This window comes from Balaenoptera ricei, chromosome 16 (assembly GCF_028023285.1).
Source record: "Balaenoptera ricei isolate mBalRic1 chromosome 16, mBalRic1.hap2, whole genome shotgun sequence".
NCBI lineage: Eukaryota > Metazoa > Chordata > Mammalia > Artiodactyla > Balaenopteridae > Balaenoptera > Balaenoptera ricei.
In genome coordinates, this window is record NC_082654.1 from 111,234,590 (window position 1) to 111,260,171 (window position 25,582).

A 25,582-nucleotide genomic window follows, 5' to 3' on the forward strand; every position below is an offset into this window, starting at 1 on the left:
AAAGAAAAAAAATCAAATTCATTATCAATGGTACTCTATAATAAAAAAAACACTTTCAATCATTCTTTAGTTATATTCAATGGGATATCCTAAGAAAATTGTTTCTTATGCTTTCACTGACTCACCTCTTTAATCACTTTAATAAGGTCTGATTTTGTCGATGCACTGGGGGGGATGCACTTATGACCACATAACTTTAAAGCACTCATAAGCAGCTCTGCTGTGTCTCGTTCTTCCGCAGTCAATTCATCTTCATGATTATGTATCAACTCTGACAAATACAAAACTAACTTGGCTCCATGCTTTAAAAAAAAAAGTAACAATTTTTTTTAATTAAAAAAATTTTTAAAGTCATAAAGAATTTTTATTTCTTACATTTAAATTATTTAACAGTAAGTTAAATTACATTGCTAGATTTATTTGGTTGGATCTGGTTTAAATAAATCAGCTAAAAAAGACATTTTGGAAACAACTGAAGAAATTGTCAAACGATTATGTGTTGGGTAATATGATGACATTAGGGTACATGTTAATTTTGTTAGGTATAATAATGTTGTTATGGTTACATAAAAAATGTCTTTTGAAAAATGTCATGATTACCATAATTTACTTTAAAATACTTCAGAAAAAGAAATGATGTTAATATGATAAAAATTATTAACAATTGTTAGATCTATGTGATGGTCATATAGTATTCATACGGTATTCATACAGTATTCACTAGTCTCCATTTTTCTTAGTATGCTTGAAAATTTTCATTGTAAAAGGTAAAAAAAAAAAAGAGAGGAAAAGAAAGGAAGAAAAGAAGGAAAGGAAGGAAGGAAGGAGGGGGAGGGAGGAAGAAAAGAGGAAGGAAAGAAAAGAAGGAAAGAAGGAAAAAAGCAAGCACACAACCTTTTGGGGAAAGAATTTTGGAGAGGATTTGCTAAAGGAATACAGAAAATAAGCCTGGGATAAAGAAAAATAATTCTTAGTTCTTCTCATAGAACTGAACTGGAAGGAAAACTTTCCTTTAAACCTTAAGGTAAGAGGATTATGCATGATTATTCTTTCTCCTTTAATTTCTGCCTGGGAGAATAAACGTTGGAGAAAATTCCAGAACAAAAATGTATCTTTGGATCTGTTTGTAAGCATTCACTATTCCCTAGGGAGAACAAAAGGTGAAAAACTCTAAACCAATAAGATGTCATCACACAGTTCTGTGCATGTCCAGAGAAGGGTTGGTTTAGGCCAATCTTCTATGAACAGACCCTATAAACAAAATTAGAGTGTTATTTAAGGTAATGACAATGGTCCTTCCCAGTGTAAACCTAAACCAAACTTTGATTCATGATTTTTTAAGTGGCCCTTTCATGCCATAGATATTACACCTGATGGTTATGTGTACACTATGTATATTTAGACATTAATTTTGCCAACAAGTGAAACATACATAATTTTACTTTTTAAAAAATTTACATTGATACAAATATCACTGCATTTGGCTTTATGATATTTTAAACTGTGAATAGTCAACAAATGGATTTGGAAACTATTACATTTTGGGTGATATTTAAATTAACACGCTGAATCACATCATGTCATTTCGCAAAAGCATAAGATGAACATATGCAATGATGAAAATAGCAAAGCTCATTTTAATGCAACATTTTAAATTAGTCAGGAGACAGCTGCTACCTGACCAAAAGAGAAAAATGAACAGATGCTCTGCAAGTAAAAGGCCTGAAAGTTGGCAAATAAAGAGAAATGGTAACTGACTAGAATATTTTCATATGTGTATCTTAAAGGCAATGTTCTTGATAGAACTCTAAAAATATTTCAGTTAGTATTCAGTGACATTTTAAAATCATCTTGAAAAACTAGCAGAAATGTTTTTATTCATTCTGAATATCCAAAGAAACACGTGATTTTTCTAGACACTGAAGTTGTTTCTAATATCTCATTTTAACATCCTCTGATCAATCATTTATTGGCTGTAGTTCCTGGAACTAGAAAAGGTGTTATTGGAGACACACACACACAGAGTCTTGTTTTCAGCTCTCAGAAAACTGATTTAAGGAATCGAATCTATTAAACACAAATCCTAAGAAAATAATAAAATGTTAAAATGTGTAAAAATAAAATTTTCAATGAAGTTTCAAGAAGGAAGAGTTCTGAGTTGACTAAAGAAAGGAAGGAAGGCTTTGAAGGTGGTACCACGTGATGTGGGTACGTGCCTAAACGGACAGAACGGGCATACAGACAGACAAAGGGGAGGAGAGACGGAGTTGTGTGCTGAGTGGACACCATGAATAAAGCAGCTTGTCAGTAGGACTACAGGGATGTGAAGAGGTTATAAGAGAAAAGATGGGACTATCTTGAAAAAAGGAAGAGTCATAGACTAGAGAATTAACCAGACTCAAGTTGTAACAGTAGAAGAGAAGCTTAGGGCTTTAAAAACCATGCAGAATTAAAAAAAAAAAAAAAAAATCAGGCAGATTACAAACAGAACACAGCTTGTAGGCAGCTGTAAAAAGGCATGAGATGCAGCTCAATAACAAAAAAACGAACAACCCAATCCAAAAATGGGCAGAAGACCTAAATAGACATTTCTCCAAAGAAGATATACAGATTGCCAACAGACACATGAAAGAATGCTCAACATCATTAATCATTAGAGAAATGCAAATCAAAACTACAATGAGATATCATCTCACACCGGTCAGAATGGCCATCATCAAAAAATCTACAAACAATAAATGCTGGAGAGGGTGTGGAGGAAAGGGAACACTCTTGCACTGTTGGTGGGAATGTAAATTGATACAGCCACTATGGAGAACAGTATGGAGGTTCCTTAAAAAACTACAAATAGAACTACCATACGACCCAGCAATCCCACTACTGGGCATATACCCTGAGAAAACCATAGTTCAAAAAGAGTCATGTACCAAAATGTTCATTGCAGCTCTATTTACAATAGCCAGGACATGGAAGCAACCTAAATGTCCATCGACAGATGAATGGATAAAGAAGATGTGGCACATATATACAATGGAATATTACTCAGCCATAAAAAGAAATGAAATGGAGGTATTTGTAATGAGGTGGATGGAGTTAGAGTCTGTCATACAGAGTGAAGTAAGTCAGAAAGAGAAAAACAAATACAGTATGCTAACACATATATACGGAATCTAAGGAAAAAAAAAAAAAAAAAAGGCCATGAAGAACCTAGTGGCAAGACAGGAATAAAGACACAGACCTACTAGAGAATGGACTTGAGGATATGGTGAGGGGGTGGGGTGAGATGTGACAGGGTGAGAGAGTGTCATGGACATATATACACTACCAAATGTAAAATAGATAGCTAGTGGGAAGCAGCCGCATAGCACAGGGAGATCAGCTCGGTGCTTTGTAACCACCTAGAGGGGTGGGATGGGGAGGGTGGGAGGGAGGGAGATGCAAGAGGGAAGAGATATGGGAACATATTGTATATGTATAACTGATTAACTTTGTTATAAAGCAGAAGCTAACACACCATTGTAAGGCAATTATACTTCAATAAAGATGTTTAAAAAAAAAAAAAGGCATGAGAAGAGCTCTCTATGCTGCTGCGGAACGATCGCTAGGATACACTGTTACTTGAAGAAAGTAGGGTGAGAAGGATATGTATGGTTCACTATCTTTCTTTGTATTAAGAAGTGAGGGAGATAATATACACGTGTGTGTGTGTCACAGATTTGCTTATATGCCCAAAAGAAATTAAAAAACCAAGTAAGGATGGTTACCTACAGGGAAAGGGAAAGAATGAGGGAAGGGTATAGAGATAAAAGCTAGAACCTCTTCGAATGTGCTATGTTTCACAATTTTGATTTTGGAACCAGGCAGACATTTTATGTAATTAAAAACAAAATTAAACAAATAAATACCCAGTGGAATCTCTAAAAACAGAAAGCAAATTGAAGGAAAAAAAAAAAGAACCTAACTAGTTACTTGATGCCAAGTTGGTGGCATAACCAAATAGAGATAATTATTTTAAATGCTTTTACAATACACTATTTTCGTGGTACACCCATAATGGTATCCTAAGGACAGAAGAACCACCAAGAAATCTTAAACTGCATTCAGTAGGTTTGTTATAAGTGATAATGTTGTCATCTTATTTTGAAAATGTTTTATAGATAGATAAAGCAAATAAGTAATTATGGTAATGTCATCAGGAATTAAGCTTATCAACATTAATAAAAAGAAATATAAACTCCAAGAAAATCATGAATTCATGATCTATTTTTCTTCCTAAAAAAATACACAATTCTTAGCTTTGTTCACTAAAAAGGCTGAGAAGAAATGACAACCCAATAGAAATAAACGTACCTAGTCCCTAGCTTTATAGTCTCTAAATACTATTATCTCATTAAAAGGAAATAGGGGCTTCTTGGGGGAAGAGTTTGGTTCCAGGCCCAGGGAAGGAAATGTACAAGATGAGCCCGGGACATTCTTCTGCTCCAGAATGGAAGGAAGTTAATCATATTAACTTGTTAAAAATTAAAAAGGCCATGTTAAAAGGATAAAACAACTTGAATCTACAGAGGTGTTAATCTGAACATCAAACAGAAAAATAACTGCAAAGGTGTGAAACTACTTATTAAATTTATAAAAAAAATACCTGAGTTCATGACAAGACCTCAAAAATAAAAACAAATACAAAAATTAAAGGTTGCCAGGGCACCAACTTATTATTCTAAAAACAAACAGAGGAAAGAAGCAAGCATTTACCTTGCCTTTCCTATACACACTATATTTCAGGGTAGCCAAATAGCTGATAAGGGAATATTCTTCCCAATAGAAGAATCAGAGCTAATAGATGCTGGTGGAATGAGAAACGTAGAGAAATCACTATTTTGCAACTCCTAATCAAAAAATGGATCCTGGCAGCTGTATCATCGATGGCTGCTAAAACTATTAGGTTAAAGACTGAGGATGAACTTCATAACGGATGAATCATGCCGCTACCATCTCAAAGAGCAGAGCAACCAGACATTCTCTGCCTCCTGCCATGATGTAACGGAAAACGGAAAGCACTCCTACTAAAGTATTCTTTTAAAAAACCAAGCACAAAGGCAAATATGAAATCAAGAACTGAAATCTAGTCAAGCCTCTAGATCTAGAGCCACAAGGATGCAATCAGCCAAATCCAGAATGTGGGAAATTCTACAGAACAAATGACCCAGTGTCACTAACAAATACATGACATTAAAAAAAAAAAGCGTTGGGGAGGATAATTGCCAGGATTAAAAAGATGTAGCACACAACAAACAAATGCAGTATAAGGGCCCTGTTTGGGTCCAGAATCAAGAGAACTATTTAAAAAAATATAAGAAAATTAGGAAAATTTAAACACTGGGTATTAGATGATAATAAGGAATTATTGTTACAATCACAGAGAGTGATAAGTTAAAACAAAGTCCTATCAGTCAGAGATACATACTGAAGTATTTACATACAGGTAAAATGATTTGATATCTGACATTTGTTTCAAAATACTACAAAGAAAAATTAAAGCTGCGTAATGTCATGTGGGGTTCTTTTTCTGATTTCTCCCAACTTTTAGGTATGCTTGAATGTTGCCATAATAAACCTTAAAAAAATTACCAGATACAGTTTTTTGGTCTTGAGGTGGAGAGGAGGTTATTCTAGTGATTCAAGCATAAGGGGTGAAAGTGTAAACTAGGATGGGTGGGCAGACTATAGAGAAAGGCAGGACTAGACAAATAACTGGCCTTGGTAATAAAATGGATTCAAAAGAGAGAAGAAAGTCAACCGTAGTTCCAATGTTTCAACCCGAAAGCAGTAAGGAAACCACCAACAGAAATGGAGCAGTAGAGAAGGGAGGCTGGTGGGAGAGGAGTGGGAACATCAGGGCTGGATTCAGAGGGACAGCAGCTTTGCTAAGTATAAAGCAATGAAAGAACATCTCTTTGAATTATCCACAGAAGGAAACTATGGGCTAGTTATGCTTCTGCCTTGGGAAAGGAAAGACAATGCCCTTAGTGCACCTGAGAGAGTCTTAATACTGGAAAGAGCACCTAAAAGTATCACTTCAAATCTATAACCTTCTGGTTCTTAGTATGATAAATCTGAGTTTCCCAGGGATATAAAAGGGATACCTGTCCTTTCTGAAATATCATCTAATACTTTATTTATAGGGGTATAATTTGCATTCAATAAAGCATATAGACATTAAATGTTCATTTCTACGAGTTCTGACAACTGCATACGCCCATGTAACCACTACCCAAACTAAGATGCAGCACATTTTTATCACCACAGGCAGTTTCCTTATGCCCCTTTCCAATCAACTCCCCTTCTCACTGCCCCTCTCCTCACAGAGACAACTACTGCTTGAATTCTATGACCATATCTTAATTTTGCCTGTTCTTGGGCTTCATATGAATAGAATCACAGAATGTCTACTCTTTTGTGCTTGGCTGTCCCTTTCACCGACACAATGATTTTGAACTTCAACCATATTGGTGGGTGTATCAGTAGTCTGTTCCTTTTTATTGCTTGTATAGTAGTCTACTGTATAAATATATCACAACTTAGTTACACATTCTCCCAGTGACAGACACTTGGGTTATTTCCGGTTTCTGGCTATTAGTAAAAAGGCTGCCATGGATACTCTTCTACTAGTCTTTTTATGGACATATGTTGTAATTTCTCTTAGGTAAATACCTAAAAATGGAATTTTAGGGTCACAGGTTAAGGGTATGTTTAATTTTATAAGAAACTGCTGAACAGCTGTCTAGAATGGTTGTACCATTTAAATTCTCCATCTATCACTAGTTAACTGATAGAATTTATAGATTTTAAAATTCTTTAAGTATTTTGATTTTATCATTCCAGATGATCAACAAATATTTTTTATTTTAACTTACTGTAAATATTTTTGAAATATGTTATATGTACTGTTGTTCGAGCTATTCACTATAGATGTTTCATGGATAATATAATACTTAAAAAAGTCTCCAAACAGTTCTTAAAGAAAACACTTCAAGATTTAGTAACAAACTACAAAGGGTCTTATAAGAACTCAGATACAGAACTTTTTAAACCCTGGAAAAAAAATGGGGAATAAACAGAGAGGTCAAATTGACTCTGGTAAAGAGCATCTGAAGAAAGACCTCAGAAAATATTTATTTGGTAAGAAAACTAATTTATGCTGTTTGGCATGAAAATACAGTTTAATTTCAGTTCTTGTTTTGTACAGTTTTATATTTGACCAATAGTTTTTACTTACGAAGTACTGGGGTACTTACTTGCAGGGATGGGCTAAGACAGTCTCGTAGTATTTCCTGGTGATTTGGTTCACGAACTAGTTCAAAAATTTGCTTTCTCTCTTGTGAAGGGTGGGCTGGTGACAAAATATGCACAAGCAGTCTCCCAAGCTGCATTCGGAAGGTTTCCTTACAAGACCATAAGATTTTAGCCCACTGCTGTCTGGAGCCACTGGCTTTACTTGAACCCTTAAATCAAAACAGGAAAGAATTAGGATCAAACTTCTTAAGCAATAATATCCTAACCTCAACACAGTCCTAAAAATCACAGAACATGTTTTACTCTAGAATTTTTAAACAGTTGAAATTAGAAAGACATATACATCCATACAAATGGGGTTTAAAAGAGATGGATGTACACCAGTGTTTACAGCAGCATTGTTCAAAATAGCCAAAAGGCAGAAACAATCCAAATACCCACTGACGGATGAATGGATAAACAAAACGTGGTATATACACAGAATGGAATACTGTTCAGCCTTAAAAAGGGAGTTCTGATACATGCTTCAGTATGAATGAACTTAAAAACATTTTACTAAAATGAATCATGAAATAAGCCACATACAAAAAGGACAAATATTATATTAAATATTGTATGATAACTTATATGAGGTATCTAGAAAGTCAAAGTCATAGAGACAAAGTAGAACAGCGGTTTATCGGGGCTGGGGGAGAGGCTAATGGGGAGTTACTATTTCATGGGTACAGAGTTTCAGTTTGGGACAATGGAGAAAGTTCTGGGGATGGACAGTGGTAATGGTTGCACAACAGTGTGAATGGACTTAAGGTCACTGATATGTACACTTAAATAGCAAAATTTATGTTATGTATATTTTACCACAATTTTAAAAAGGAGAGACAAAGAAGCTAAAGTTCTAAGCCGCTTAAAAAAATTACCTAGGGCTTGGAAATCTTAAAAGGAAAAAAAAAAGAACCATCAAAGAACAGTGGTAGATAAGCCTACATTGATTTTGCAATATAAAAGAGAAAGGATTCATAATAAAGATTTGAATTAGTACTAAAACATTGAGTATAATTGTCACAAATTAAGAACTGCATGTAAATTGACCATCAATATCCCCTAACAAATAACCAAATAAGTTGTTTCGATTGTGGTCCCACTAAGGCTAACCCAATACTGATCAAATATCCTGCATCTGGTTTAAAAACTGGAATCAGTACATTTTAGAGTTTATTCTGAGTTTTGGAAAAGGCTCTCCAATTACTCCTAGTCCTAAGGGCTCTGTGTGAATGATTCAGTTCTAAGTGGAACCTGCAGACAACAAAATCTAGTTTAGATTTAGAGACTGGCAGAATCATGATTTATGAGTTCTGCTAGAATTAGATTAGCCTTTGGTATCTACGGAGTGTACTGACCAATTTGTTCCCTATGGTCAATTGTAAGTGGCCCACAGAACCCTAAGTGAGTTGATGATAAATGGAGCCTGACGCTTGTCAGTATTCTCTGTGTCACTTTGAAGCTGTTGGATATGCTTAAGGCAACATCTACATACACTTCGTAATTATTCATAATAATAATAATTCTAGAGTAGGTAGCTATAAATAAAGTCTGCTAAAAACAGGTTATTAGTTTAAACCTCATAGTAATCATCAAATTCCCACTCTTTTCTGATGCTGTGCTTATTTACAAAATTACAACATTAGAACATGGTTGTTGGGTTACAGGCTTAAAAACCAATGCTGCATGAAGTGAGTCCTTTTCGAAAGGGTAAATTAGCAATACATTTTACTCTGTTATTAACATTCAAGTTGTCTGAGTTTCAGAAAACGCTGTGAAAGTGTAGGAATATGATTTTGAAAACATATAATACAGACACACAAAACCCCTGCTCCTTTTCTGTGAATGAACATTTCCCATGTAATTAATTTACTTACAGTGGATACTTTGAAGCCTTCCACCAGATATGTGAACATTTCTTTCTGAAATGGATTGAATGCAGAAGGCTGTTCATGATAAATATTTTCTTCAGAAATTTCAGTCTGGGAAACTGAGGTCTTGCTTTGAGGTGCATTTTCTGGAGTACTCAAAATGTCAATAATGTCTGGATTAAACTCTTTGCATTAAAAGAAGAATAAAAAATTAGTCAAATCAAGTCAAAAAATTAGTCAAATCACTAGCCATTACAAATGGTAATGATGCTGGCAAAAATATTCTATGTAATTTCTTTTTTTTTTTTTAAACATCTTTATTGAAGTATAATTGCCTTACAATGGTGTGTTAGCTTCTGCTTTATAACAAAGTGAATCAGTTATACACATACAATATGTTCCCATATCTCTTCCCTCTTGCATCTCCCTCCCTCCCACCCTCCCCATCCCACCCCCCTAGGTGGTCACAAAGCACCGAGCTGATCTCCCTGTGCTATGTGGCTGCTTCCCACTAGCTATCTATTTTACTCTATGTAATTTCTGATTCAGTTGTCACAATATAAATGTGTAGTAGGTGTATTAGCTGTAGAAAATACAATATACTAGAGAAAATGAATTCACCTAAAACAATGTAGAAGTTTAAACATACATAAGTCACGCAGTTCTGAATTAAAGGTTTATTTTACTAATGAAGATGAATTAAACTGCAAAATTATTAAAGTCATAAAGGTTCTTGTACAAATTAAACATAAAGACCATGCGATATTTACATTAGACAGATGTGCAGACCTGTTTCACTGGACATGCTATCCCATCAAATGCCATGCATGTGATAAAAATGGTTCAATTTCACAGTTTACCCTGGAGGCTGGTTGCCCCAAATATAAATTAGAAAAGTTAAAAAAAAAAAACACCTTGTGTGTCACTTGAACGTTTTTTAGAATTTTGACTTATCTATAGTGTTTTTGAGTATATTTCTTTGCATAGCTTTTTAGTGGTTGCTGTAGGTATTAAAGTTTATATATAAATATATAAATCATTTAGCCCCTGTAGAAACGCACATTGAAACCACAAGGCTATACCCCTATATTACCTATCAGAATGGCTGAAATTAAAAACAGTGAAACTCCTAATGCTGGTAAAGACATGAAGAAAACTGGATCACTCACACATTGCTGGTAGGAATATAAAATTATACTGCCACTCTAGAAAAGTCTGGCAGTTTCTTAACAAGAACAAAACACACAACTACTGTACAACCTAGAAACTGCACTCTTGGACATTTATCCCAGAAAAGGAAAGCCCCATGTTCACACAAAAATTTTACATAAATGTTTATAGCAGCTAGCTTTATTTGTAATAACCCCAAACTGAAAAACACCCAGATCAACTTTCAACAGCTAAATGACTAAACTGTGACATCTATGCTATGGACTATTACTCACCAAAAACAAAAAAGGAACAAACTATTGATACGTGCAACAACCAGGAAGACTCTACAGAGAATTATGCTGAGTGAAAAAAGCCAATCCTACACAAGGCTGCGTACTGTATGATTCCATTTATTTAGCATTCTTGAAATGATGAAAATACATAAATGGACAACAGACTGATAGTTGCCAGGGATTGAGGAAGGGATGGGGGTGGGAGGAGGATGGGTGTGGTGCTAAAAGGCAACATATAGATTCTTGTGGTGATGGAAATGTTCTTTTTCTTGACTGTATCCATGTCAATATCCTGGTACTGATACTGGACTATAGTTTTGCAAGATCCATCGGGGGGAAACTGGGTAAAGGGTACACAGGATCTCTGTAATATTTCCTAACAACTGTATGTGAACCTATGATTATCAGAAAGAAAAGTTTAAAAAATATATTGGAGGTGCTGTACTATTTTAAACTTCAATGGTCAGTCTAGGCCAGCATTTAACATATTAAAAGTGGAATTTTATTCAAGGCTATTAGTTCCAAATGAGAGATTCTTTTACCAGTGTGGATGCTAACAATGAAAATATAATGCTGTGAAAAAATGTGAAACCTAGTCAGTTCTCTCTTATTTTCCTTTTAGTTCAATATCTGAGTAAGAACATATTTATTCTCTAGTCCTACCTTGATAAATAATCCTGTTAACTGCTAAAATGGTGAGCCGCTGCAGTCTCTGTGCAAGCTCTGTTTCGGTGGCCTGGACAGGATTCTCCTGGCTCATTCTCCGTTGGATCATCATATGAAGTTCATCACTTGCTACTGAACGCATTTTCATCAGAAGAGAGTCAGTTTGAGCAAGGGGAAATTTTCGAGGACCTTCAAGTATATAAATTAAAACGTCAAATGCCAGAGTTAACAAGGACCAAAGAAACTATTTCTGCTGTAACTTTTTGATTATCAGACCATGAAAAGAACTTTATTTAATTCAAAGGTAATTTATACAAAGGAAAGAGTGATTAAGAGAAAGTATGTTTTCCCTCTTTGAAGAAGTGCAACAGTACCTCTGATGTCAAAGTCCTTAACAAGAATGTTGAAGCTTGTGACACAGCTTAGTAGGGTGGATATCATTTGGCAAAATTTTAGTCCTCTGAAAAACTCGAACTGTTAGAAGGGTGTGTGTGTGTGTGTGTGTGTGTCTGTGTGTGTGTATATATATACACACATACAGTTCAGAATGTTTTGACAAAATATTTTCAAATACTGTTTCACTTCCTTGTATTCCAAAATAATCAACAGATTTTTAAAGCACATCACATTTTAGCATGAACATTACTATCTCTGGGTAATTAACATTGCTAAATTTTATAAATTAGTTTTGAAAAGCGTATATAGTGACATAGTAGAAATCAGCCAAATAAAGTGAAGAGCTCAGATATTAAAGTGATTTGGAACATATGCATCACGTGGGATTCAATCCTAAAAAGCGTTTCCCGAGAAATGTTTCCTCGGGTTAAAGAGGCAGGAATGGGGTTCCTGCATCGTTACTGCACCTGCTCTGACAGGCACCACACAGGGAGCGGATCCAGGAGAAAAGGAGGGGACTGAGTCTTCATTTAATGGACTGAAGGAGAAGGGCATCGGAAGTTGACCACAGGAACCAAAATGACGTCTTGGTAGGTGAGGAATAATGAAATCCTTCATTGGAATTGAACCTTTTTTAAATTATGAAAGCATATATATCAAAGTCCACAAATAGCCTCTATACACATTACTTACAATAGGTTTTAATGACTCGTCCTGCAAGATATGTAAATATTTTAATGGCATTTTAGATTGTCCAGTATTTTAGGTAATCAGTATTTTTTATCAGTTAATACATTTTGGTAGGTGGAGTCACCTTTGAGACAAAAATGAAGCAAATAAAAAGAAGAAAAATTCATATCTGGGATATGTTCAAGAATAATATTATCAGATGATGTCCTTAGTTTAAGCAGATTCTTCCAAATGTCTACATCTCTGACAGCTTTCATGCTGTATAAGCAGCTGATAATCACAATTCAGAGACACAGCAATACACCAAATAAGGAAATGTTAAGTCTTCTTCAGTTCTATGTACTTGAAAAAGTGGGAGGGTATCCCAGCAGTCAGGCTGTGAAGCTGCACTGAGCTGGTGTGGCCTCACATACTCTGCTTTCTAAGCCTCAGGTTCCTTATACGTAAGATGTGGATTACAAAGTAAAATAGAGCCTACCTCACAGGTAGATATTTGTCACTATCTGACACTATACTAAATATATTTGTTTACAGGCTTACTGATCATTTTCTCCAGTAAAATATAAGTTCCATGAGACCAGATGAAATAATAACTGATACATGGTTGATGCTCAATAAATATCTGATGGCTGAACGAATGGATAAAGAGGTTTGTTCTGTGGATTAAATAAAATAATGTACGTGAAACACAATGTCTGTCTCATACAAAGAATTAAAAGTTAATAGTTGGTATTGTTATTAATGGTTGAAATAGAAAGGAAATTCATTGGTAGGTGAATTATATCAATAACACGATATATATATATACACACACACACACACACACATATATATGATTATTTATGACAGTTTAAATGTATGTGTAGCTCTTTAAATAATACCCTAACACTTACTTCTTCCTTTGTGTATTAAGGTGATGTGTAAAGTTTTTTATATTGATAAGCAGACAAGGGAAAAAATACATACGTAAGAATGTACATTGCTATCCTGTTATAATAGCAAAAACAAACAAGTAAAAAAAAAACCTTTGTTTATTGATAATGGTTGGGGAAGAAGATCATGGCAAATCTAACAGATTATTAGGCATTCATTAAATATAAGAATATTTATATTATATGGAAAAGTACACTATATTGAGTAGAAATATAAATCAGTTTACAAACAGAAGGCTGAGTGGTACTAAATAGTGATGATACTATTCAAGCAGAATTCTCTCTCTCTCTTATACATATCTATGTATATAAAAAAAAAAGACACAGACACTAAGGAATCGGCGCTTTGTTCACTGGGTGGTAGGGAACCATCGGAGCTGTTGAGCAGAATGGTACACGAGTCAGGCTGCAAGAAGGTTAAGCTGGCAATAAAATACTACCTAACGCCTCCAAGAGCAGGAGACCTCACAGTCTAGACGCGGCGGCCGTGCTGCTGAAGAAACGCTGGTCCCAGGCCATGGGTATCTTGGGGTTCACAGCCTGAGCGAACCTGGCTGCCATCACACACTGTGGTGTGCGGCCACAGGAGGAGCTGCCCCCACGAGGCCCGCGGGAGGTGCAGGGGTGGCGGCTGTGGGGCTGGAGACGCCCGCCGTCTCAGCAGTTTTCAGTAAACGCTAAACAAGTCTATCCAGGAAAAAAACATCCCTCCAAACATCTGTCACTAATGAGAACAGCGTGTATGAAATCTTTGAAGGAACAGTTCATTATCTAAATGATGGAAATATAAATCCCTCTTAGTCACTTCAGTATCATGAACAAATGGACTTCAGTGAGTTTTCAATAACCACACTGCTCAGAAGCAGAGGAGCTTCAGCACTGTGTACGTTTTGCACCGACAGTGTACAAGGCCAACACACTTTTGACAATAATTTTTGACTAATACTGAACAAATAAAACACAGGCTTTGCCAAATACATGCGTAAAACAACATGGAAGGAAATACAAAGCAACAGTTTAACACATGTAAAGTGGAGTTTTATAAACTGGATTCACAATGACAGAATTTAAATAAGGTAGTATTTAAAACAGGAAGAATTCTTGGGACAGACCTGAGAGAGACATAAAGATACAACAGACCTGGGAGGAGTGGGTGTTGGGTAGGACACAAAGAGACGGGCGCAGGGGCCTCGCTCCAGCAGCCTCTAAGTCTAGGCCTCGGTGCATCTCCAACAGGAGCAAGCTGGACTGGATGACTTTCAAGGTCTTTTATCAAGTTCAAAATTTTTAGGATTCTATAAGCCTCATGTGGCCTTACAGTAACTGCATTTACTTAGATAGTGTGAAAAATATAAGCCCCAGCAGAAGAGGCTAGAGGAGTCAGGAACAAAAAGGAGAATGGTTTAGAGAAAGGACTAGAAGTCTATTATCCACTTTAAAATGACTCACACAAAGAAAAAATAAATAATACAAACGTGGAGCTCTGCGGGGCTCTTAGGCTTAGGGTGATAAAAGCGCTAGTACATAAAGAGAGAGATGACAGACTGTTAGAGAAATCACAGACCAAACAGAAAATAGCAAAAGGGCTGCTGTGTTAGCCCAGGCACCAGCTGATCATAAACTAAACCAGGGAACTAGGTAGAAGAGGGAAGAAACAGATATGAGAAAGAGAAACGTCAAGAAGGAAGAAATAGCAGGCATTTGTTCAGGTAGTAAAGGTATACTTTCCTCTGTCAAAGAGGGTGAATTCCATCTAAGCAGTCTCTGACTAAGAAATCCTGCAAAGGGAAAATGGTCCAAAAGTCACCTTCTGGCATGCAGGCAGTTGAGCACTACTGCCAGACTTGGTAAAAGATGGAATTCTACCCGGGACAAAAGAGGCACAACTGGGAGGGAAGCTCATGAGGACAGATTATATTCAGATAGTACATCAAGGAAGGATAAAGAAGATGTGGCACATATTTACAATGGAGTATTACTCAGCCATAAAAGGAAACGAAATGGAGGTATTTGTAGTGAGGTGGATAGACCTACAGTCTGTCATACAGAGTGAAGTCAGTCAGAAAGAGAAAAACAAATACTGTATGCTAACACATATACACGGAATCTAAAAAAAAAAAAAAAAAAAAAAGTTCTGATGAACCTAGGGGCAGGACAGGAATAAAGACACAGATGTAGAGAATGGACTTGAGGACACGGGGAGGGGGAAGGGTAAGCTGGGACGAAGTGAGAGAGTGGTATAGACATATATACACTACCAAATGTAAAACAGATAGCTAGTGGGAAGCAGCCGCATAGCACAGGGAGATCAGCTAGGTGCTCTGTGACCACCTAGAGGGGTGGGATAGGGAGGGTGGGAGGGAGACACAAGAGGGAAGAGATATGGGGATATATGTATATGTATAGCTGATTCACTTTGTTATACAGCAGAAACTAACACACCATTGTAAAGCAATTATACTCCAATAAACATGTTAAAAATAATTAATTAATTAATTAAAGAAGGATGTATAGGGAGATAAGTTTAGTTATGTGGATGCTTTACAAGTTTTATTTACATAAGCTTTCATTTAGCATAATGTAAACATACTCCTGCGAAACAATGTATATTTGATAGCTTTTCTCTACAGATGAGTGTTTCACATGGTTTTAAACTTCGGCATAGCACTGACCACAATGAAGTAGTTTAACCAGGTAGAAGAAAGACTTGGATTTAAAAGCTCTCAAGACTGTATGGGTGATTAAACTTCAAACAATTTACCAAGTCCTCAGTTTGGAGAAATCTGTGTGTGTGTGTGTGTGTGTGTTTGTGCGCGCGCCTGTACCTATGTCCAGTATATACAGACGTATATATATGTCTGTGTGTGCGTGTGTGTACGCATGTACCTATGTCCAGTATATACAGACGTATATATATATATGTGTGTGTGTGTGCGCGCGCATGTACCTATGTCCAGTATATACAGACGTGTATATATATATGTGTGTGTGTGTGTGTGTGCATGTACCTATGTCCAGTACATACAGACGTATATATATGTGTGTGTTTGTGTGTGTGTGTGTGTGTGCGCGTGTACCTATGTTCAGTATATATAGACGTATATATATATATATATGTGTGTGTGTGTGTGCGCGCACATGTACCTATGTCCAGTATATACAGACGTATATATATATGTGTGTGTGTGTGTGTGTGTGTGTGTGTGCATATATAGAGCCAATGTGTATGTGTGGGGGGTGTTCACGCTATCTTTCAGAATTAATGTGTATATAGGGCAGAGCAGATTTTGTGGGAAAAATAAGTCTAACAATATTAAAAATTAGAATTTCATGACATGTCCTCATTTAGAGCAAGCCCTATAGTCACGTGTATAACATAACCATATCCGAGCCACCATCACCTCCTGCCCTGACTATTGCAATAGCCTCCTCCTTGCACTTCCCACTACCTTTCCTACTTTCCTCTAATCCACTCTGCACAGAAACCAGAATGGTCTTTACAAAATGAAAATCTGGTTATGTCATGCCAGCTACTTAAAAACCTCTGACAACTTCCCATTAGGATAAAATCTAATAAACTCCTTAACATGGCCCATATGATGACACATGATCTGGTTCATGCCGTCCTGTATAGCCTCATCTGGCAGCACTATCTCATCAAGGGCTATATTTCAGCTACATGGCTTTCTTTCAGTTCTCTGAACAACCTTAGCTTTTTCCTGCCCCAGGACCTGCACGTCAGCTGTTCATTCTGCCTGTAATACTCTTCCTCTGGCTCCTGCTAACTCCTTTCTCATCCCTTATATTGAAATCCCACTTCCTCAGAGACTTTCCTAACTCTGGATGTAAATCAGGCTGCCCTGTTACGGTCTCTATTCCTACCTTCTACATTTCTCTACTACTTTATGGTAGAAGGGAAGAATCTGCGTCTTTTTTTTTTTCATCACTGTATCGTCAACATTTAACACAGTGCTTGGCACATGGCAGGTGCTCAAGAGATAACTGAATGAGAAGAGCACTGAAAAGAAAGCAGTAGGAAAGTAGCAGTTTTCCTCCTCTGGGAGGAAAACCTTCTTAAACTTTATAGTTTAGCTTCTGAAACAAAGAAATGTTTTAAAATGTGAATGCCATCAGAATACACACAGGAGAGTCAAGCTACCTTCCATTTATAATTATTAAAATATTATTTCAGCACTCACCAGCAATGCTCTTTCGCTTTTGAAATATTGCATGATGGGGAGCAGACGGCGACTGAGATGAATCTGTAAGGCTTTCAGAGTCATGATTTGCGGTGGTCCTTATAAATTCCATAGCAGCCTGGAGAACTCTATACTGTAGTGCAACAGCCATATCTAAAAACAGAAGATGCTAGAATGTTTTCAAGCTATGTGGTTGTTAATTTTTTTTTTAATTGAATTGATTCTTACATTCATGCAATATCAAAACTGCCAATAATGTTTTATTAGAGATAAATTTAAAATGTTTGATCAACGTGGGTTCTCAATGGTAGTAAACATTTCTTAACTGTCTTTAAAAGCAATTTTAAAGCAAATTTCCAAATGATTACTATAAAAAAATTCAATAGGAAAATACTAGCTCACAAATTTATTTTATTTTATATAATTGTTTTAAAGAACAGCCTTTTTAATATATAAGGCAAAAGTTTAACCAGAAATTCTCACAGTTTTCTGCCCCATATTCACTATAATATTTGCCACTAAAGAAAACTAATGTTTTCTGTTACTATTCAGCATAAGCCTTTTCATTCTACTTGGTAAGAAAAATCAGCAGGTTTTTTTGTTTTTTAAAAAATATTTATTTATTTATTTATTTATTTGGTTGCACCAGGTCTTAGTTGCGGCATGCGAACTCTTAGTTGAGGCATGCATGTGGGATCTATTCCGCGACCAGGGATTGAACCCAGGCCCCCTGCATTGGGAGCGTGGAGTCTTAACCACTGCACCACCAGGGAAGTCCCAGCAGCTTCTTTTAGTGATGTGTTGGCAGCTACTAATTACGTCAGGGCATCACTTTTAAATTTTTGCCACTTAAAAAGGCTTCTTTTTAAAGCCAGTAAACAAAGTTAAGGATGAACCTTTAGTAAAACAGTTTCTCTCCTCTATCCCACTCTCTCTACAGAAGCCAGAGAAAGAGATTAGGTTCTACTAACATTTTTGGCTATTATACAACTGCCCCCCACAAATCCATGAAAATTAAATCTTACTTTGGGTCCTCTTGCTTTTGCTATTTTGAAGATATCCAAGCAGTACAATAAGATCTTCAATAACTCTAAAATATTGTGAGCCTGAGGAACTGCAAGCATGAATTGTAACTGCTATGAAAAGTTGCTGCAGATCACAAGCAAGCAATCTGTATTCATTCAAAGGAACGCTAAAGAAAAAGAACAAACAATTTAAGGCAAAAAGAACTGGTTTAAATTCCTGTTCTGCCAGTATTCATTCATTCATTCATTCATGCAGTCATTCGATATTTATCCATGCTTAGTCTATGGCAGGTTACATAAACTACATGCTAGGAACAGAAATAAGAAGACACGCTTTGACTCCTGTGAAAGTTCAGCTTGCAAAGGACCAGACAAGTGAACAGATAAATATAACCAGTAAGTGGTGGTAAATGTAACAACAGAGACTAACACAAGATACTGTGGGAAGGCACTGGCAGGTTCCCAACACACTAAAGGTGAAGATTCTGTGGGTATCAAGAGGGATGTTCTGAGAAGGCTTCACAGAGATGGTGAATTTGAATACATTAATTGACCTCTCTGAATCTCACTTACACAAAGTATGTTTATTTTAAGGATTAAAAGAGATACAGTTTTGAATATATGTATTAATCACTTACAACTACCTAATAAATATGAATTAGTATCTTCTATCCCTCAATTTTTAACCTTGATAATCTACCTCAGTGTGTGATATTAAGCCTCTCCACTTACTTTTTCAAAATCGAGCAAGAGTTAGAAATGGTAAATTTGGGCGGGGGCGCAATCAATAGAGTAGCATATAGGGACATTCCGTAAGTACAGTTTCTTTAAAACAACAACAGCAACAAACTGCTCTTAGCAGGAGCCTGCTGGTACTCTTCCCAAGTTCCACCAATTTCATGCACTGTATTATAATCAAGACTAAATGTTTTGAGGAATATAATACTTTGTATTTCTCATATGCCCAGCACACAGATCCTAAATAAAACAGGTGCCCAATAAAAACCGAACTGAGCTGACTACAAGGAGTCCTCTCTAGCACCCAGAGAGCCTCCTGGGCCTCGAGAATCACCGAGGATATGCTCTGCCTTCTCTGCAAAAATATATTTAATATTTAATGTTTTAACGTGCAGTAAGATGATGCTTCTGGAGATTTGTATCTTAATATTATGCTAATAAAAATGTTATACTGTACATCATAAATGCAGACACCGAAGGCACAAAATCCAAATAAAAATATAATTGCCTAACATTTTTTAAAGCTGTTAATCAACTTGGTGGGCAGCCATTTGCCAATGTACTTTTTGCTACTAGAAATTCATTTACGGTAGTAGACAGCGGTACAGCATGCTAAAAGTGGGAGAGCATGGTGACTGTAAAGCACAGGCTTCTGAAGTGAGAAGATTCAGCCTCAAGTTCTCTGTTTACTAGCTGTGTGATCTGCAACAAGTTACTACATCTCTCTAATCCTCAATTTCCTATTCCTGAGGGGGATAATAGTTTTTATAAGACTATAGTGGAAGCTTGGTAAATATATTTGAGGACAGTTAAATTTATTCACATTGTCTTCAGGTTCTAAATACCTAAAAGTATTTCATATAAATACCTTATTTTTTTTAAACCAAACTTTATTGAAAATGATGGAAAAATATGCCCTCCAAATTTAATTTAATTTAATTTAATTTAATCAGTTTTGGAGGAAAGAAATTCTTTGAAAGTATTATGAAATATCAGATGCTTTGATGTAACCTGCTAGTAAAGTTTTTCCCTTTCCAAAGTTTTTATCAGATGTAGTTTTAAATAATGATTTAAAACTTACTTCTTTTCTAATCCATTCAGAGCTGCTACTGTATTACATAACACGTAGAGTAGACCATTATCCAACAACATATCTGCTACCTTAGAACAAGAATTTAATACTTGGAGAAGAAGTAAGAGAGCGTTATGCAAGAGCACGTTGTCATATAAGGAGGTCTCTATTAGTCCCAGAATAGGAATGACAGACCACTTCTGAAAAAGTCCCATGTTTTTCACATCTTCCAGATCAAATCTATAATAAATAATACAGTTAAGAGCACATCAGAAGCAATTAACCATGAAATAAGGAAAAATGATTGCAATACGGGCCATTTTGTTGACTTGATTTTGAAGCTATAAAGCATAAATTAGGGAAGCAAGGATTCTTAACCTTTTTTTAGATCATAAATCCCTCCAATAAAAAGATAAAAGGTGTTGCTAGAAGTCTGTTCCCAGGCAAATACACAAATATTCAAGGGAAACATTTATACAATTTCATGGTTTTAATTGACTCACTTTAATTTGTCCATGAACCACTAAGTTGTCCAAAGATCCCCTGCTCTAGGGATCTATATAACAAGTGTGCAGGGAAAAAAAAAATGACTATTATTTTACACAGTATTTCAGGGAACTAGTAAAAAGAGGTCTAGTGAAAGGAATGGATCTCGAGTTCTTGTTCCAATACTCTTTGTCTCTGGGATGGAGGGAAATTATTTACATGTTTTATACCTCATTTTCTTTATCTGTCAAATATGTGTGGTGATATTTGCTCTACTTTCTTCTCAAGACTGTTGTGAGAATCAAATGAGATGATGCAGAATTGCTTTGAAAGAGCCAAAAGCTGTATGCGAACGGAAAGTACTATTGTCATTGCTGCAACTAATAAGTAAATTCTTCAACGTCTGAATTGGTCTACTTACAAATAAGTAGGAGACACTTAATAATAATACAAAGACACACATTTCTCTCTACTTTATCATACACAGAAATCACAGCTTAACTTTTCTGCCAAACTTTTGGCTTGGGAGAAAAATATTCTTTAATTTTTGTATTTATTTGCTAATCCTTCAGCATTATACCAGGGACAAAGCTCAGTAATCAGTGTGCTGGAATTCCAGGTGGGGGATTTATTCTTCACCCAGATAACCTGGGTCTCTGAGGGAGTGAGGAGCTTGTCTATGCAGTCCTCCTTTAATCTGCTGCTGGGACCACAGAAGCCACCATCTTCTCAGTTAACCTCAGGTTAACACTGTAAAACCAATCTTAACTATCACTTTCTTTCATCTGATGCAGCATTTCTTTCTTTCTTTCTTACTAGTTCCTAGCTAATGAATGACATAAAAAGGAAGAAATTATATTAGAAAGAATATAATATGGAAAATAATAAATTGATTCACCTGGAAAATGACTTTTAGCAGATTTTTTCTAAGAGTGACCAAGTAATTTTGTTAAGAGTCAGTTTGACAAATTTTACATTTAAGACAAAAGATCCCCAATTCTGGTGGAGGGAAGAACCCACTTACTCTTCATCAAGGCCAGCATGTCGGCCAAAGAACATTTCAATGAAGCATTCTAACAATTCCTGGGTTCCCCGATGAAGATACAACTGGTTGGCTAGCAAGGAAAAGCCACGATTCTTCAGAAATTTATCTTTTTGTTCCTTAGATGCTCTATTAAAATATGCATCTAATAGCTAAGGAAAAAAATTAAGTTAGACAATATATTAAAATTTTATATAATGTATACAAGTCAGACAGTGTATTATATTTGTAGTTGTAAGTTATTGTTTAATTTCATCTGTATAGAACAGAGAAAGCTCAAAAAAAATGCCACCTCCATAGCAAAACAAAAATGAACTTTGTCTCTGATTATTATGGAATGCTAATGATGACCCTGTCTTGGAGATCTTAATATTTTTGTGATGGGAAACTAGCTTTTTAGCTGAGCATGGACACCTAGCAGATTGGCAGCCTTAGCTGAGTATAAGTAGAATATTTGTGCCTAATTCTAATTCTGAAAAAAGAAAAATGAGTCAACACTGTATGATGCTTTCTCTGAAAAAAAAAAAAAAAAAAAAAATATATATATATATCCCAGACCTCTATTTTTCTAGACTTCTTAACATTTTATTTATCTTGAGCATAGGCCTAAACTTCCATCCTTTCCCAGCATCTTAAATGCAACATGTGTACAATCTAAGTAATTATTTTTCCTTCCAAACTCACTTCTTCCATGGTTCTGATCTTAGAGCACAGTAGCACCATCCTATGAGACTTCAAGGCTAATCTCACTTTTGGCTCTTCTTGTCCTGATTTCCTACATGTAATTATGAAGGTCTCTCACCTCCATTCCAGTGAATGTCTCTCAAATCTGTCTGTCCTTTGACTTTCCACTTCCCCAGATCAGGGACTCATCATCTCTCCCCTGGACCACTGTGATATCCTACGAACACAATGCTTCCACCTCTCTCTCCCCTGCAATCACTCCCTCACAGTGGTGACAGACTATTCTTCCCAAAACACACACCTCTTTACCGCCCTACTTAAAAAGCTTTCTAAGTTTACAGCATAATACAAAATACACCTTTTGCATGAATCCTTCCCTGGTTCCCGCATCAGAATTATTTGCTTCTCCTGTGCTCCCGTTCTTCTTTATTAATACTACCACTGAAGCACTGATCACACAAGTCCTTACATTTTACTTAGTTGGGTATATGTCTCTCTTCCCCACTGGCCTATAAACTCCTAAATACAGAGGCTTATTCCCCTTTATATCCCACATAGCAGCTAGCCCAGTGTTTTACACATGAAATGGAAGCTAAGTAAATAGTGGGTTGCAACTGATTTAACAATATCCCACATCAAACTAAGAAAATGAGAATCTTTAAAGACCATTTCAATATTGGGTTGTCTCCTAATGGGAACCATTCATATCAAATATTTATTCTTTCAACCATGTACTTAGGACCTTTTATATATTAGACACAACATGCTTACCCTCACAGGACTTATATTTCAGTATGGGAGGTTAAAAAAAAATGAATACACAAACAAATTAAAAAGATAATTACAAGACACACCTAGGATGCTATTATAGAACAAGTGAGGAACAGGGCTAGACAGAAACTGGTTTGAAAGGTGAACAGGGAAGGCCTCTTTGAGAAGGTGACATCTGAGCTGAAACCTGAAGTAAGTGTCTAAGATTTAACGATACTACACTGCAGGAGAGACTTCCAATGACCTGTGTGTTCCTTGTAAGTAGTAGACTTTAAAAAACATACTGATATGAATCAATATATGGAGGAGGGCTTAAAGCTGGATGACAAGACATAGAAAAATAGGGGTAAGAAGTAACAAACTGCATCAGCTCATTATGCCTAAGAATAAAAGAAAGCTTCAGGTCTATTTGAATATGTACATTCAAATTTTAAATTACGCATATGTTTATCGTTCCAAATGAAGACAACGTATTTCGCATTTGCCCTTACTTTAATAACTCCTTGTTGCACAGCAGGTGATGGGTGGTTAACGAGGACCAACAGCGTATCTGCTTGAATGAGCCTGTCCATCACGTCTTCCAGCATAACATCAGGCAGGATGAGAAGAACTCCGCTTAAGAGTTCATACAATCCACAGCATACAGGTACCAAACAGTCTTCAGTTACACTAAAACAGAGACCCAGAAAGTCTTACCAAAACAAGATCAGGGAGGAAAGTAGTGCCTCATGATTACCTTAAGAGCTGTGATGAGTAGTAATAATTTTCACAGATGAAACAAAAGTGCATAAGGTTTAAAAAATGTTCCCTGATTTAACTGTGATTAACAAATTTGCCATCACTTTTTATCACCGGTATTTTTTAGGTATATCGTCTATTAAACACTAGTCTATTCTACATCTGTGATTTCCATTAGCCACTTGTGCTATTTAAACTATTTAAAATTAAATTAAAAATCCAGTTGCTCAGCTGCACTGGCCACATTTCAAGTGCGTTATGTGTCTCCTGCAGTGGACAGCACAGGTGAACGTTTCCATCATCGTGCAGAAAGTTTCACTGACGGTGCTAATTGAGATGCTTTTGGGAACGATAATAAATCGTATAATTTCCCTAAACTGAAGAGTTTTTCTCTAATAACCATATGGAATTAAATAAACCATAAGATAATTTTTTCTTCAGGAACAATTTATGGTTTATCCTTTGGTTAAATATGGAATTCAATATCACCTAGTATTAAAATAAGGAGAAAGGTACCTTTGTTTGTTATTAATATATATGTTATAAGAGATCCCATAATAAAGACTTTTCTACAAGTACAGAAATTTTTCAAAGAACAGTAAAAAAAAAAAAAAGCGGGGAGGGGTTTGGCATACAAAAACATGTGAGTACCTGTGAGCACTTCTAGTTCGGTTGTGGTTTGGCTCATAACGGAGAGAAAAGGCAAAGTTTTCCCAGTCTTCGGTGTTCCTGTCAACAAGACTTGGCCACCGGCCGACAGCTGCAGAGCCATTCTGTGAGGGAAAAGCTAGACCAAGGCTTGCAATAGTGCTGTGGCTTTGCTGGAACGAGGCCAGTCCCTTCAGGTAATCAGGTCGGCGTGGGCAGAACTCATCCCCAAGACTGTCATCGTCTGATCTGGGTTCTGTTCCCACCTCTTTCTGATCTACTTTGACCACTGGAAGTTCCGATGTTCCTTTTGGGACACCACTGACAGAGGCATGGGCTGAAAGGACAGCTTCCGTTTCACAAACCGTTTTTGCAGACTCACAGCTACTGACAAAAGCATCTTCTTTGCCTTTCTTCAGCGTCTCGGAACTCCCCTGAGGGCTGCATTTCTCTGGTTGGGAAGCAACATCATTACCTACAACGCTTTGTAACTTGTCAATACTACAACCCAAACTTCCAGTCAATTTCCGTGGTTGTATTTGAGGTGAAGAAGTAGGAAATGCTGGTAGGCTTCTAGAACGCAGCATGCTGGCAGTCATCTGCGGTGGAACAGCACTGGAGGAATTGTTTCCTGGTGAGAGTAGACACAAAAACAGTATTGAAAAATCTTATGAGCGGGCCCACTTCTTTTCTGCACTATCGGTCCCAACCAGAGCAATAACCCATTTATCTAGTGATATTAAAGAACCCATACAGGCTAATGATCACAGTAACTAATGCTTAAAAATTCTTAAGGTTAAAACTATTTTTCTTTTAACTACTTTTTATTAAAATTTTCCCAAAATAC

At 36.3% G+C, this 25,582-nt stretch overlaps 1 protein-coding gene across 6 annotated transcripts in view; it reads right to left on the reverse strand.

Moving 5' to 3' along the window:
- Nucleotides 1-25,582, reverse strand: part of LYST (lysosomal trafficking regulator) — a 202,393-nt gene that overhangs the window by 64,546 nt on the left and 112,265 nt on the right. For 4 of the 6 annotated variants that reach the window (XM_059899076.1, XM_059899077.1, XM_059899075.1 and 1 more), the window contains exons 23-33: nucleotides 24,739-25,366; nucleotides 23,841-24,018; nucleotides 21,877-22,046; nucleotides 20,376-20,606; nucleotides 18,557-18,723; nucleotides 17,532-17,684; nucleotides 12,178-12,339; nucleotides 11,312-11,503; nucleotides 9,210-9,388; nucleotides 7,296-7,502; nucleotides 126-302 (exon numbers count right to left, since the gene is read on the reverse strand). In XM_059899076.1, coding sequence (XP_059755059.1) covers nucleotides 126-302; nucleotides 7,296-7,502; nucleotides 9,210-9,388; nucleotides 11,312-11,503; nucleotides 12,178-12,339; nucleotides 17,532-17,684; nucleotides 18,557-18,723; nucleotides 20,376-20,606; nucleotides 21,877-22,046; nucleotides 23,841-24,018; nucleotides 24,739-25,366 — 2,444 coding nt within the window. The remainder of the gene's footprint in view (nucleotides 1-125; nucleotides 303-7,295; nucleotides 7,503-9,209; nucleotides 9,389-11,311; nucleotides 11,504-12,177; nucleotides 12,340-17,531; nucleotides 17,685-18,556; nucleotides 18,724-20,375; nucleotides 20,607-21,876; nucleotides 22,047-23,840; nucleotides 24,019-24,738; nucleotides 25,367-25,582) is intronic. The other 2 variants (XM_059899079.1, XM_059899078.1) reach the window with 1 other exon arrangement.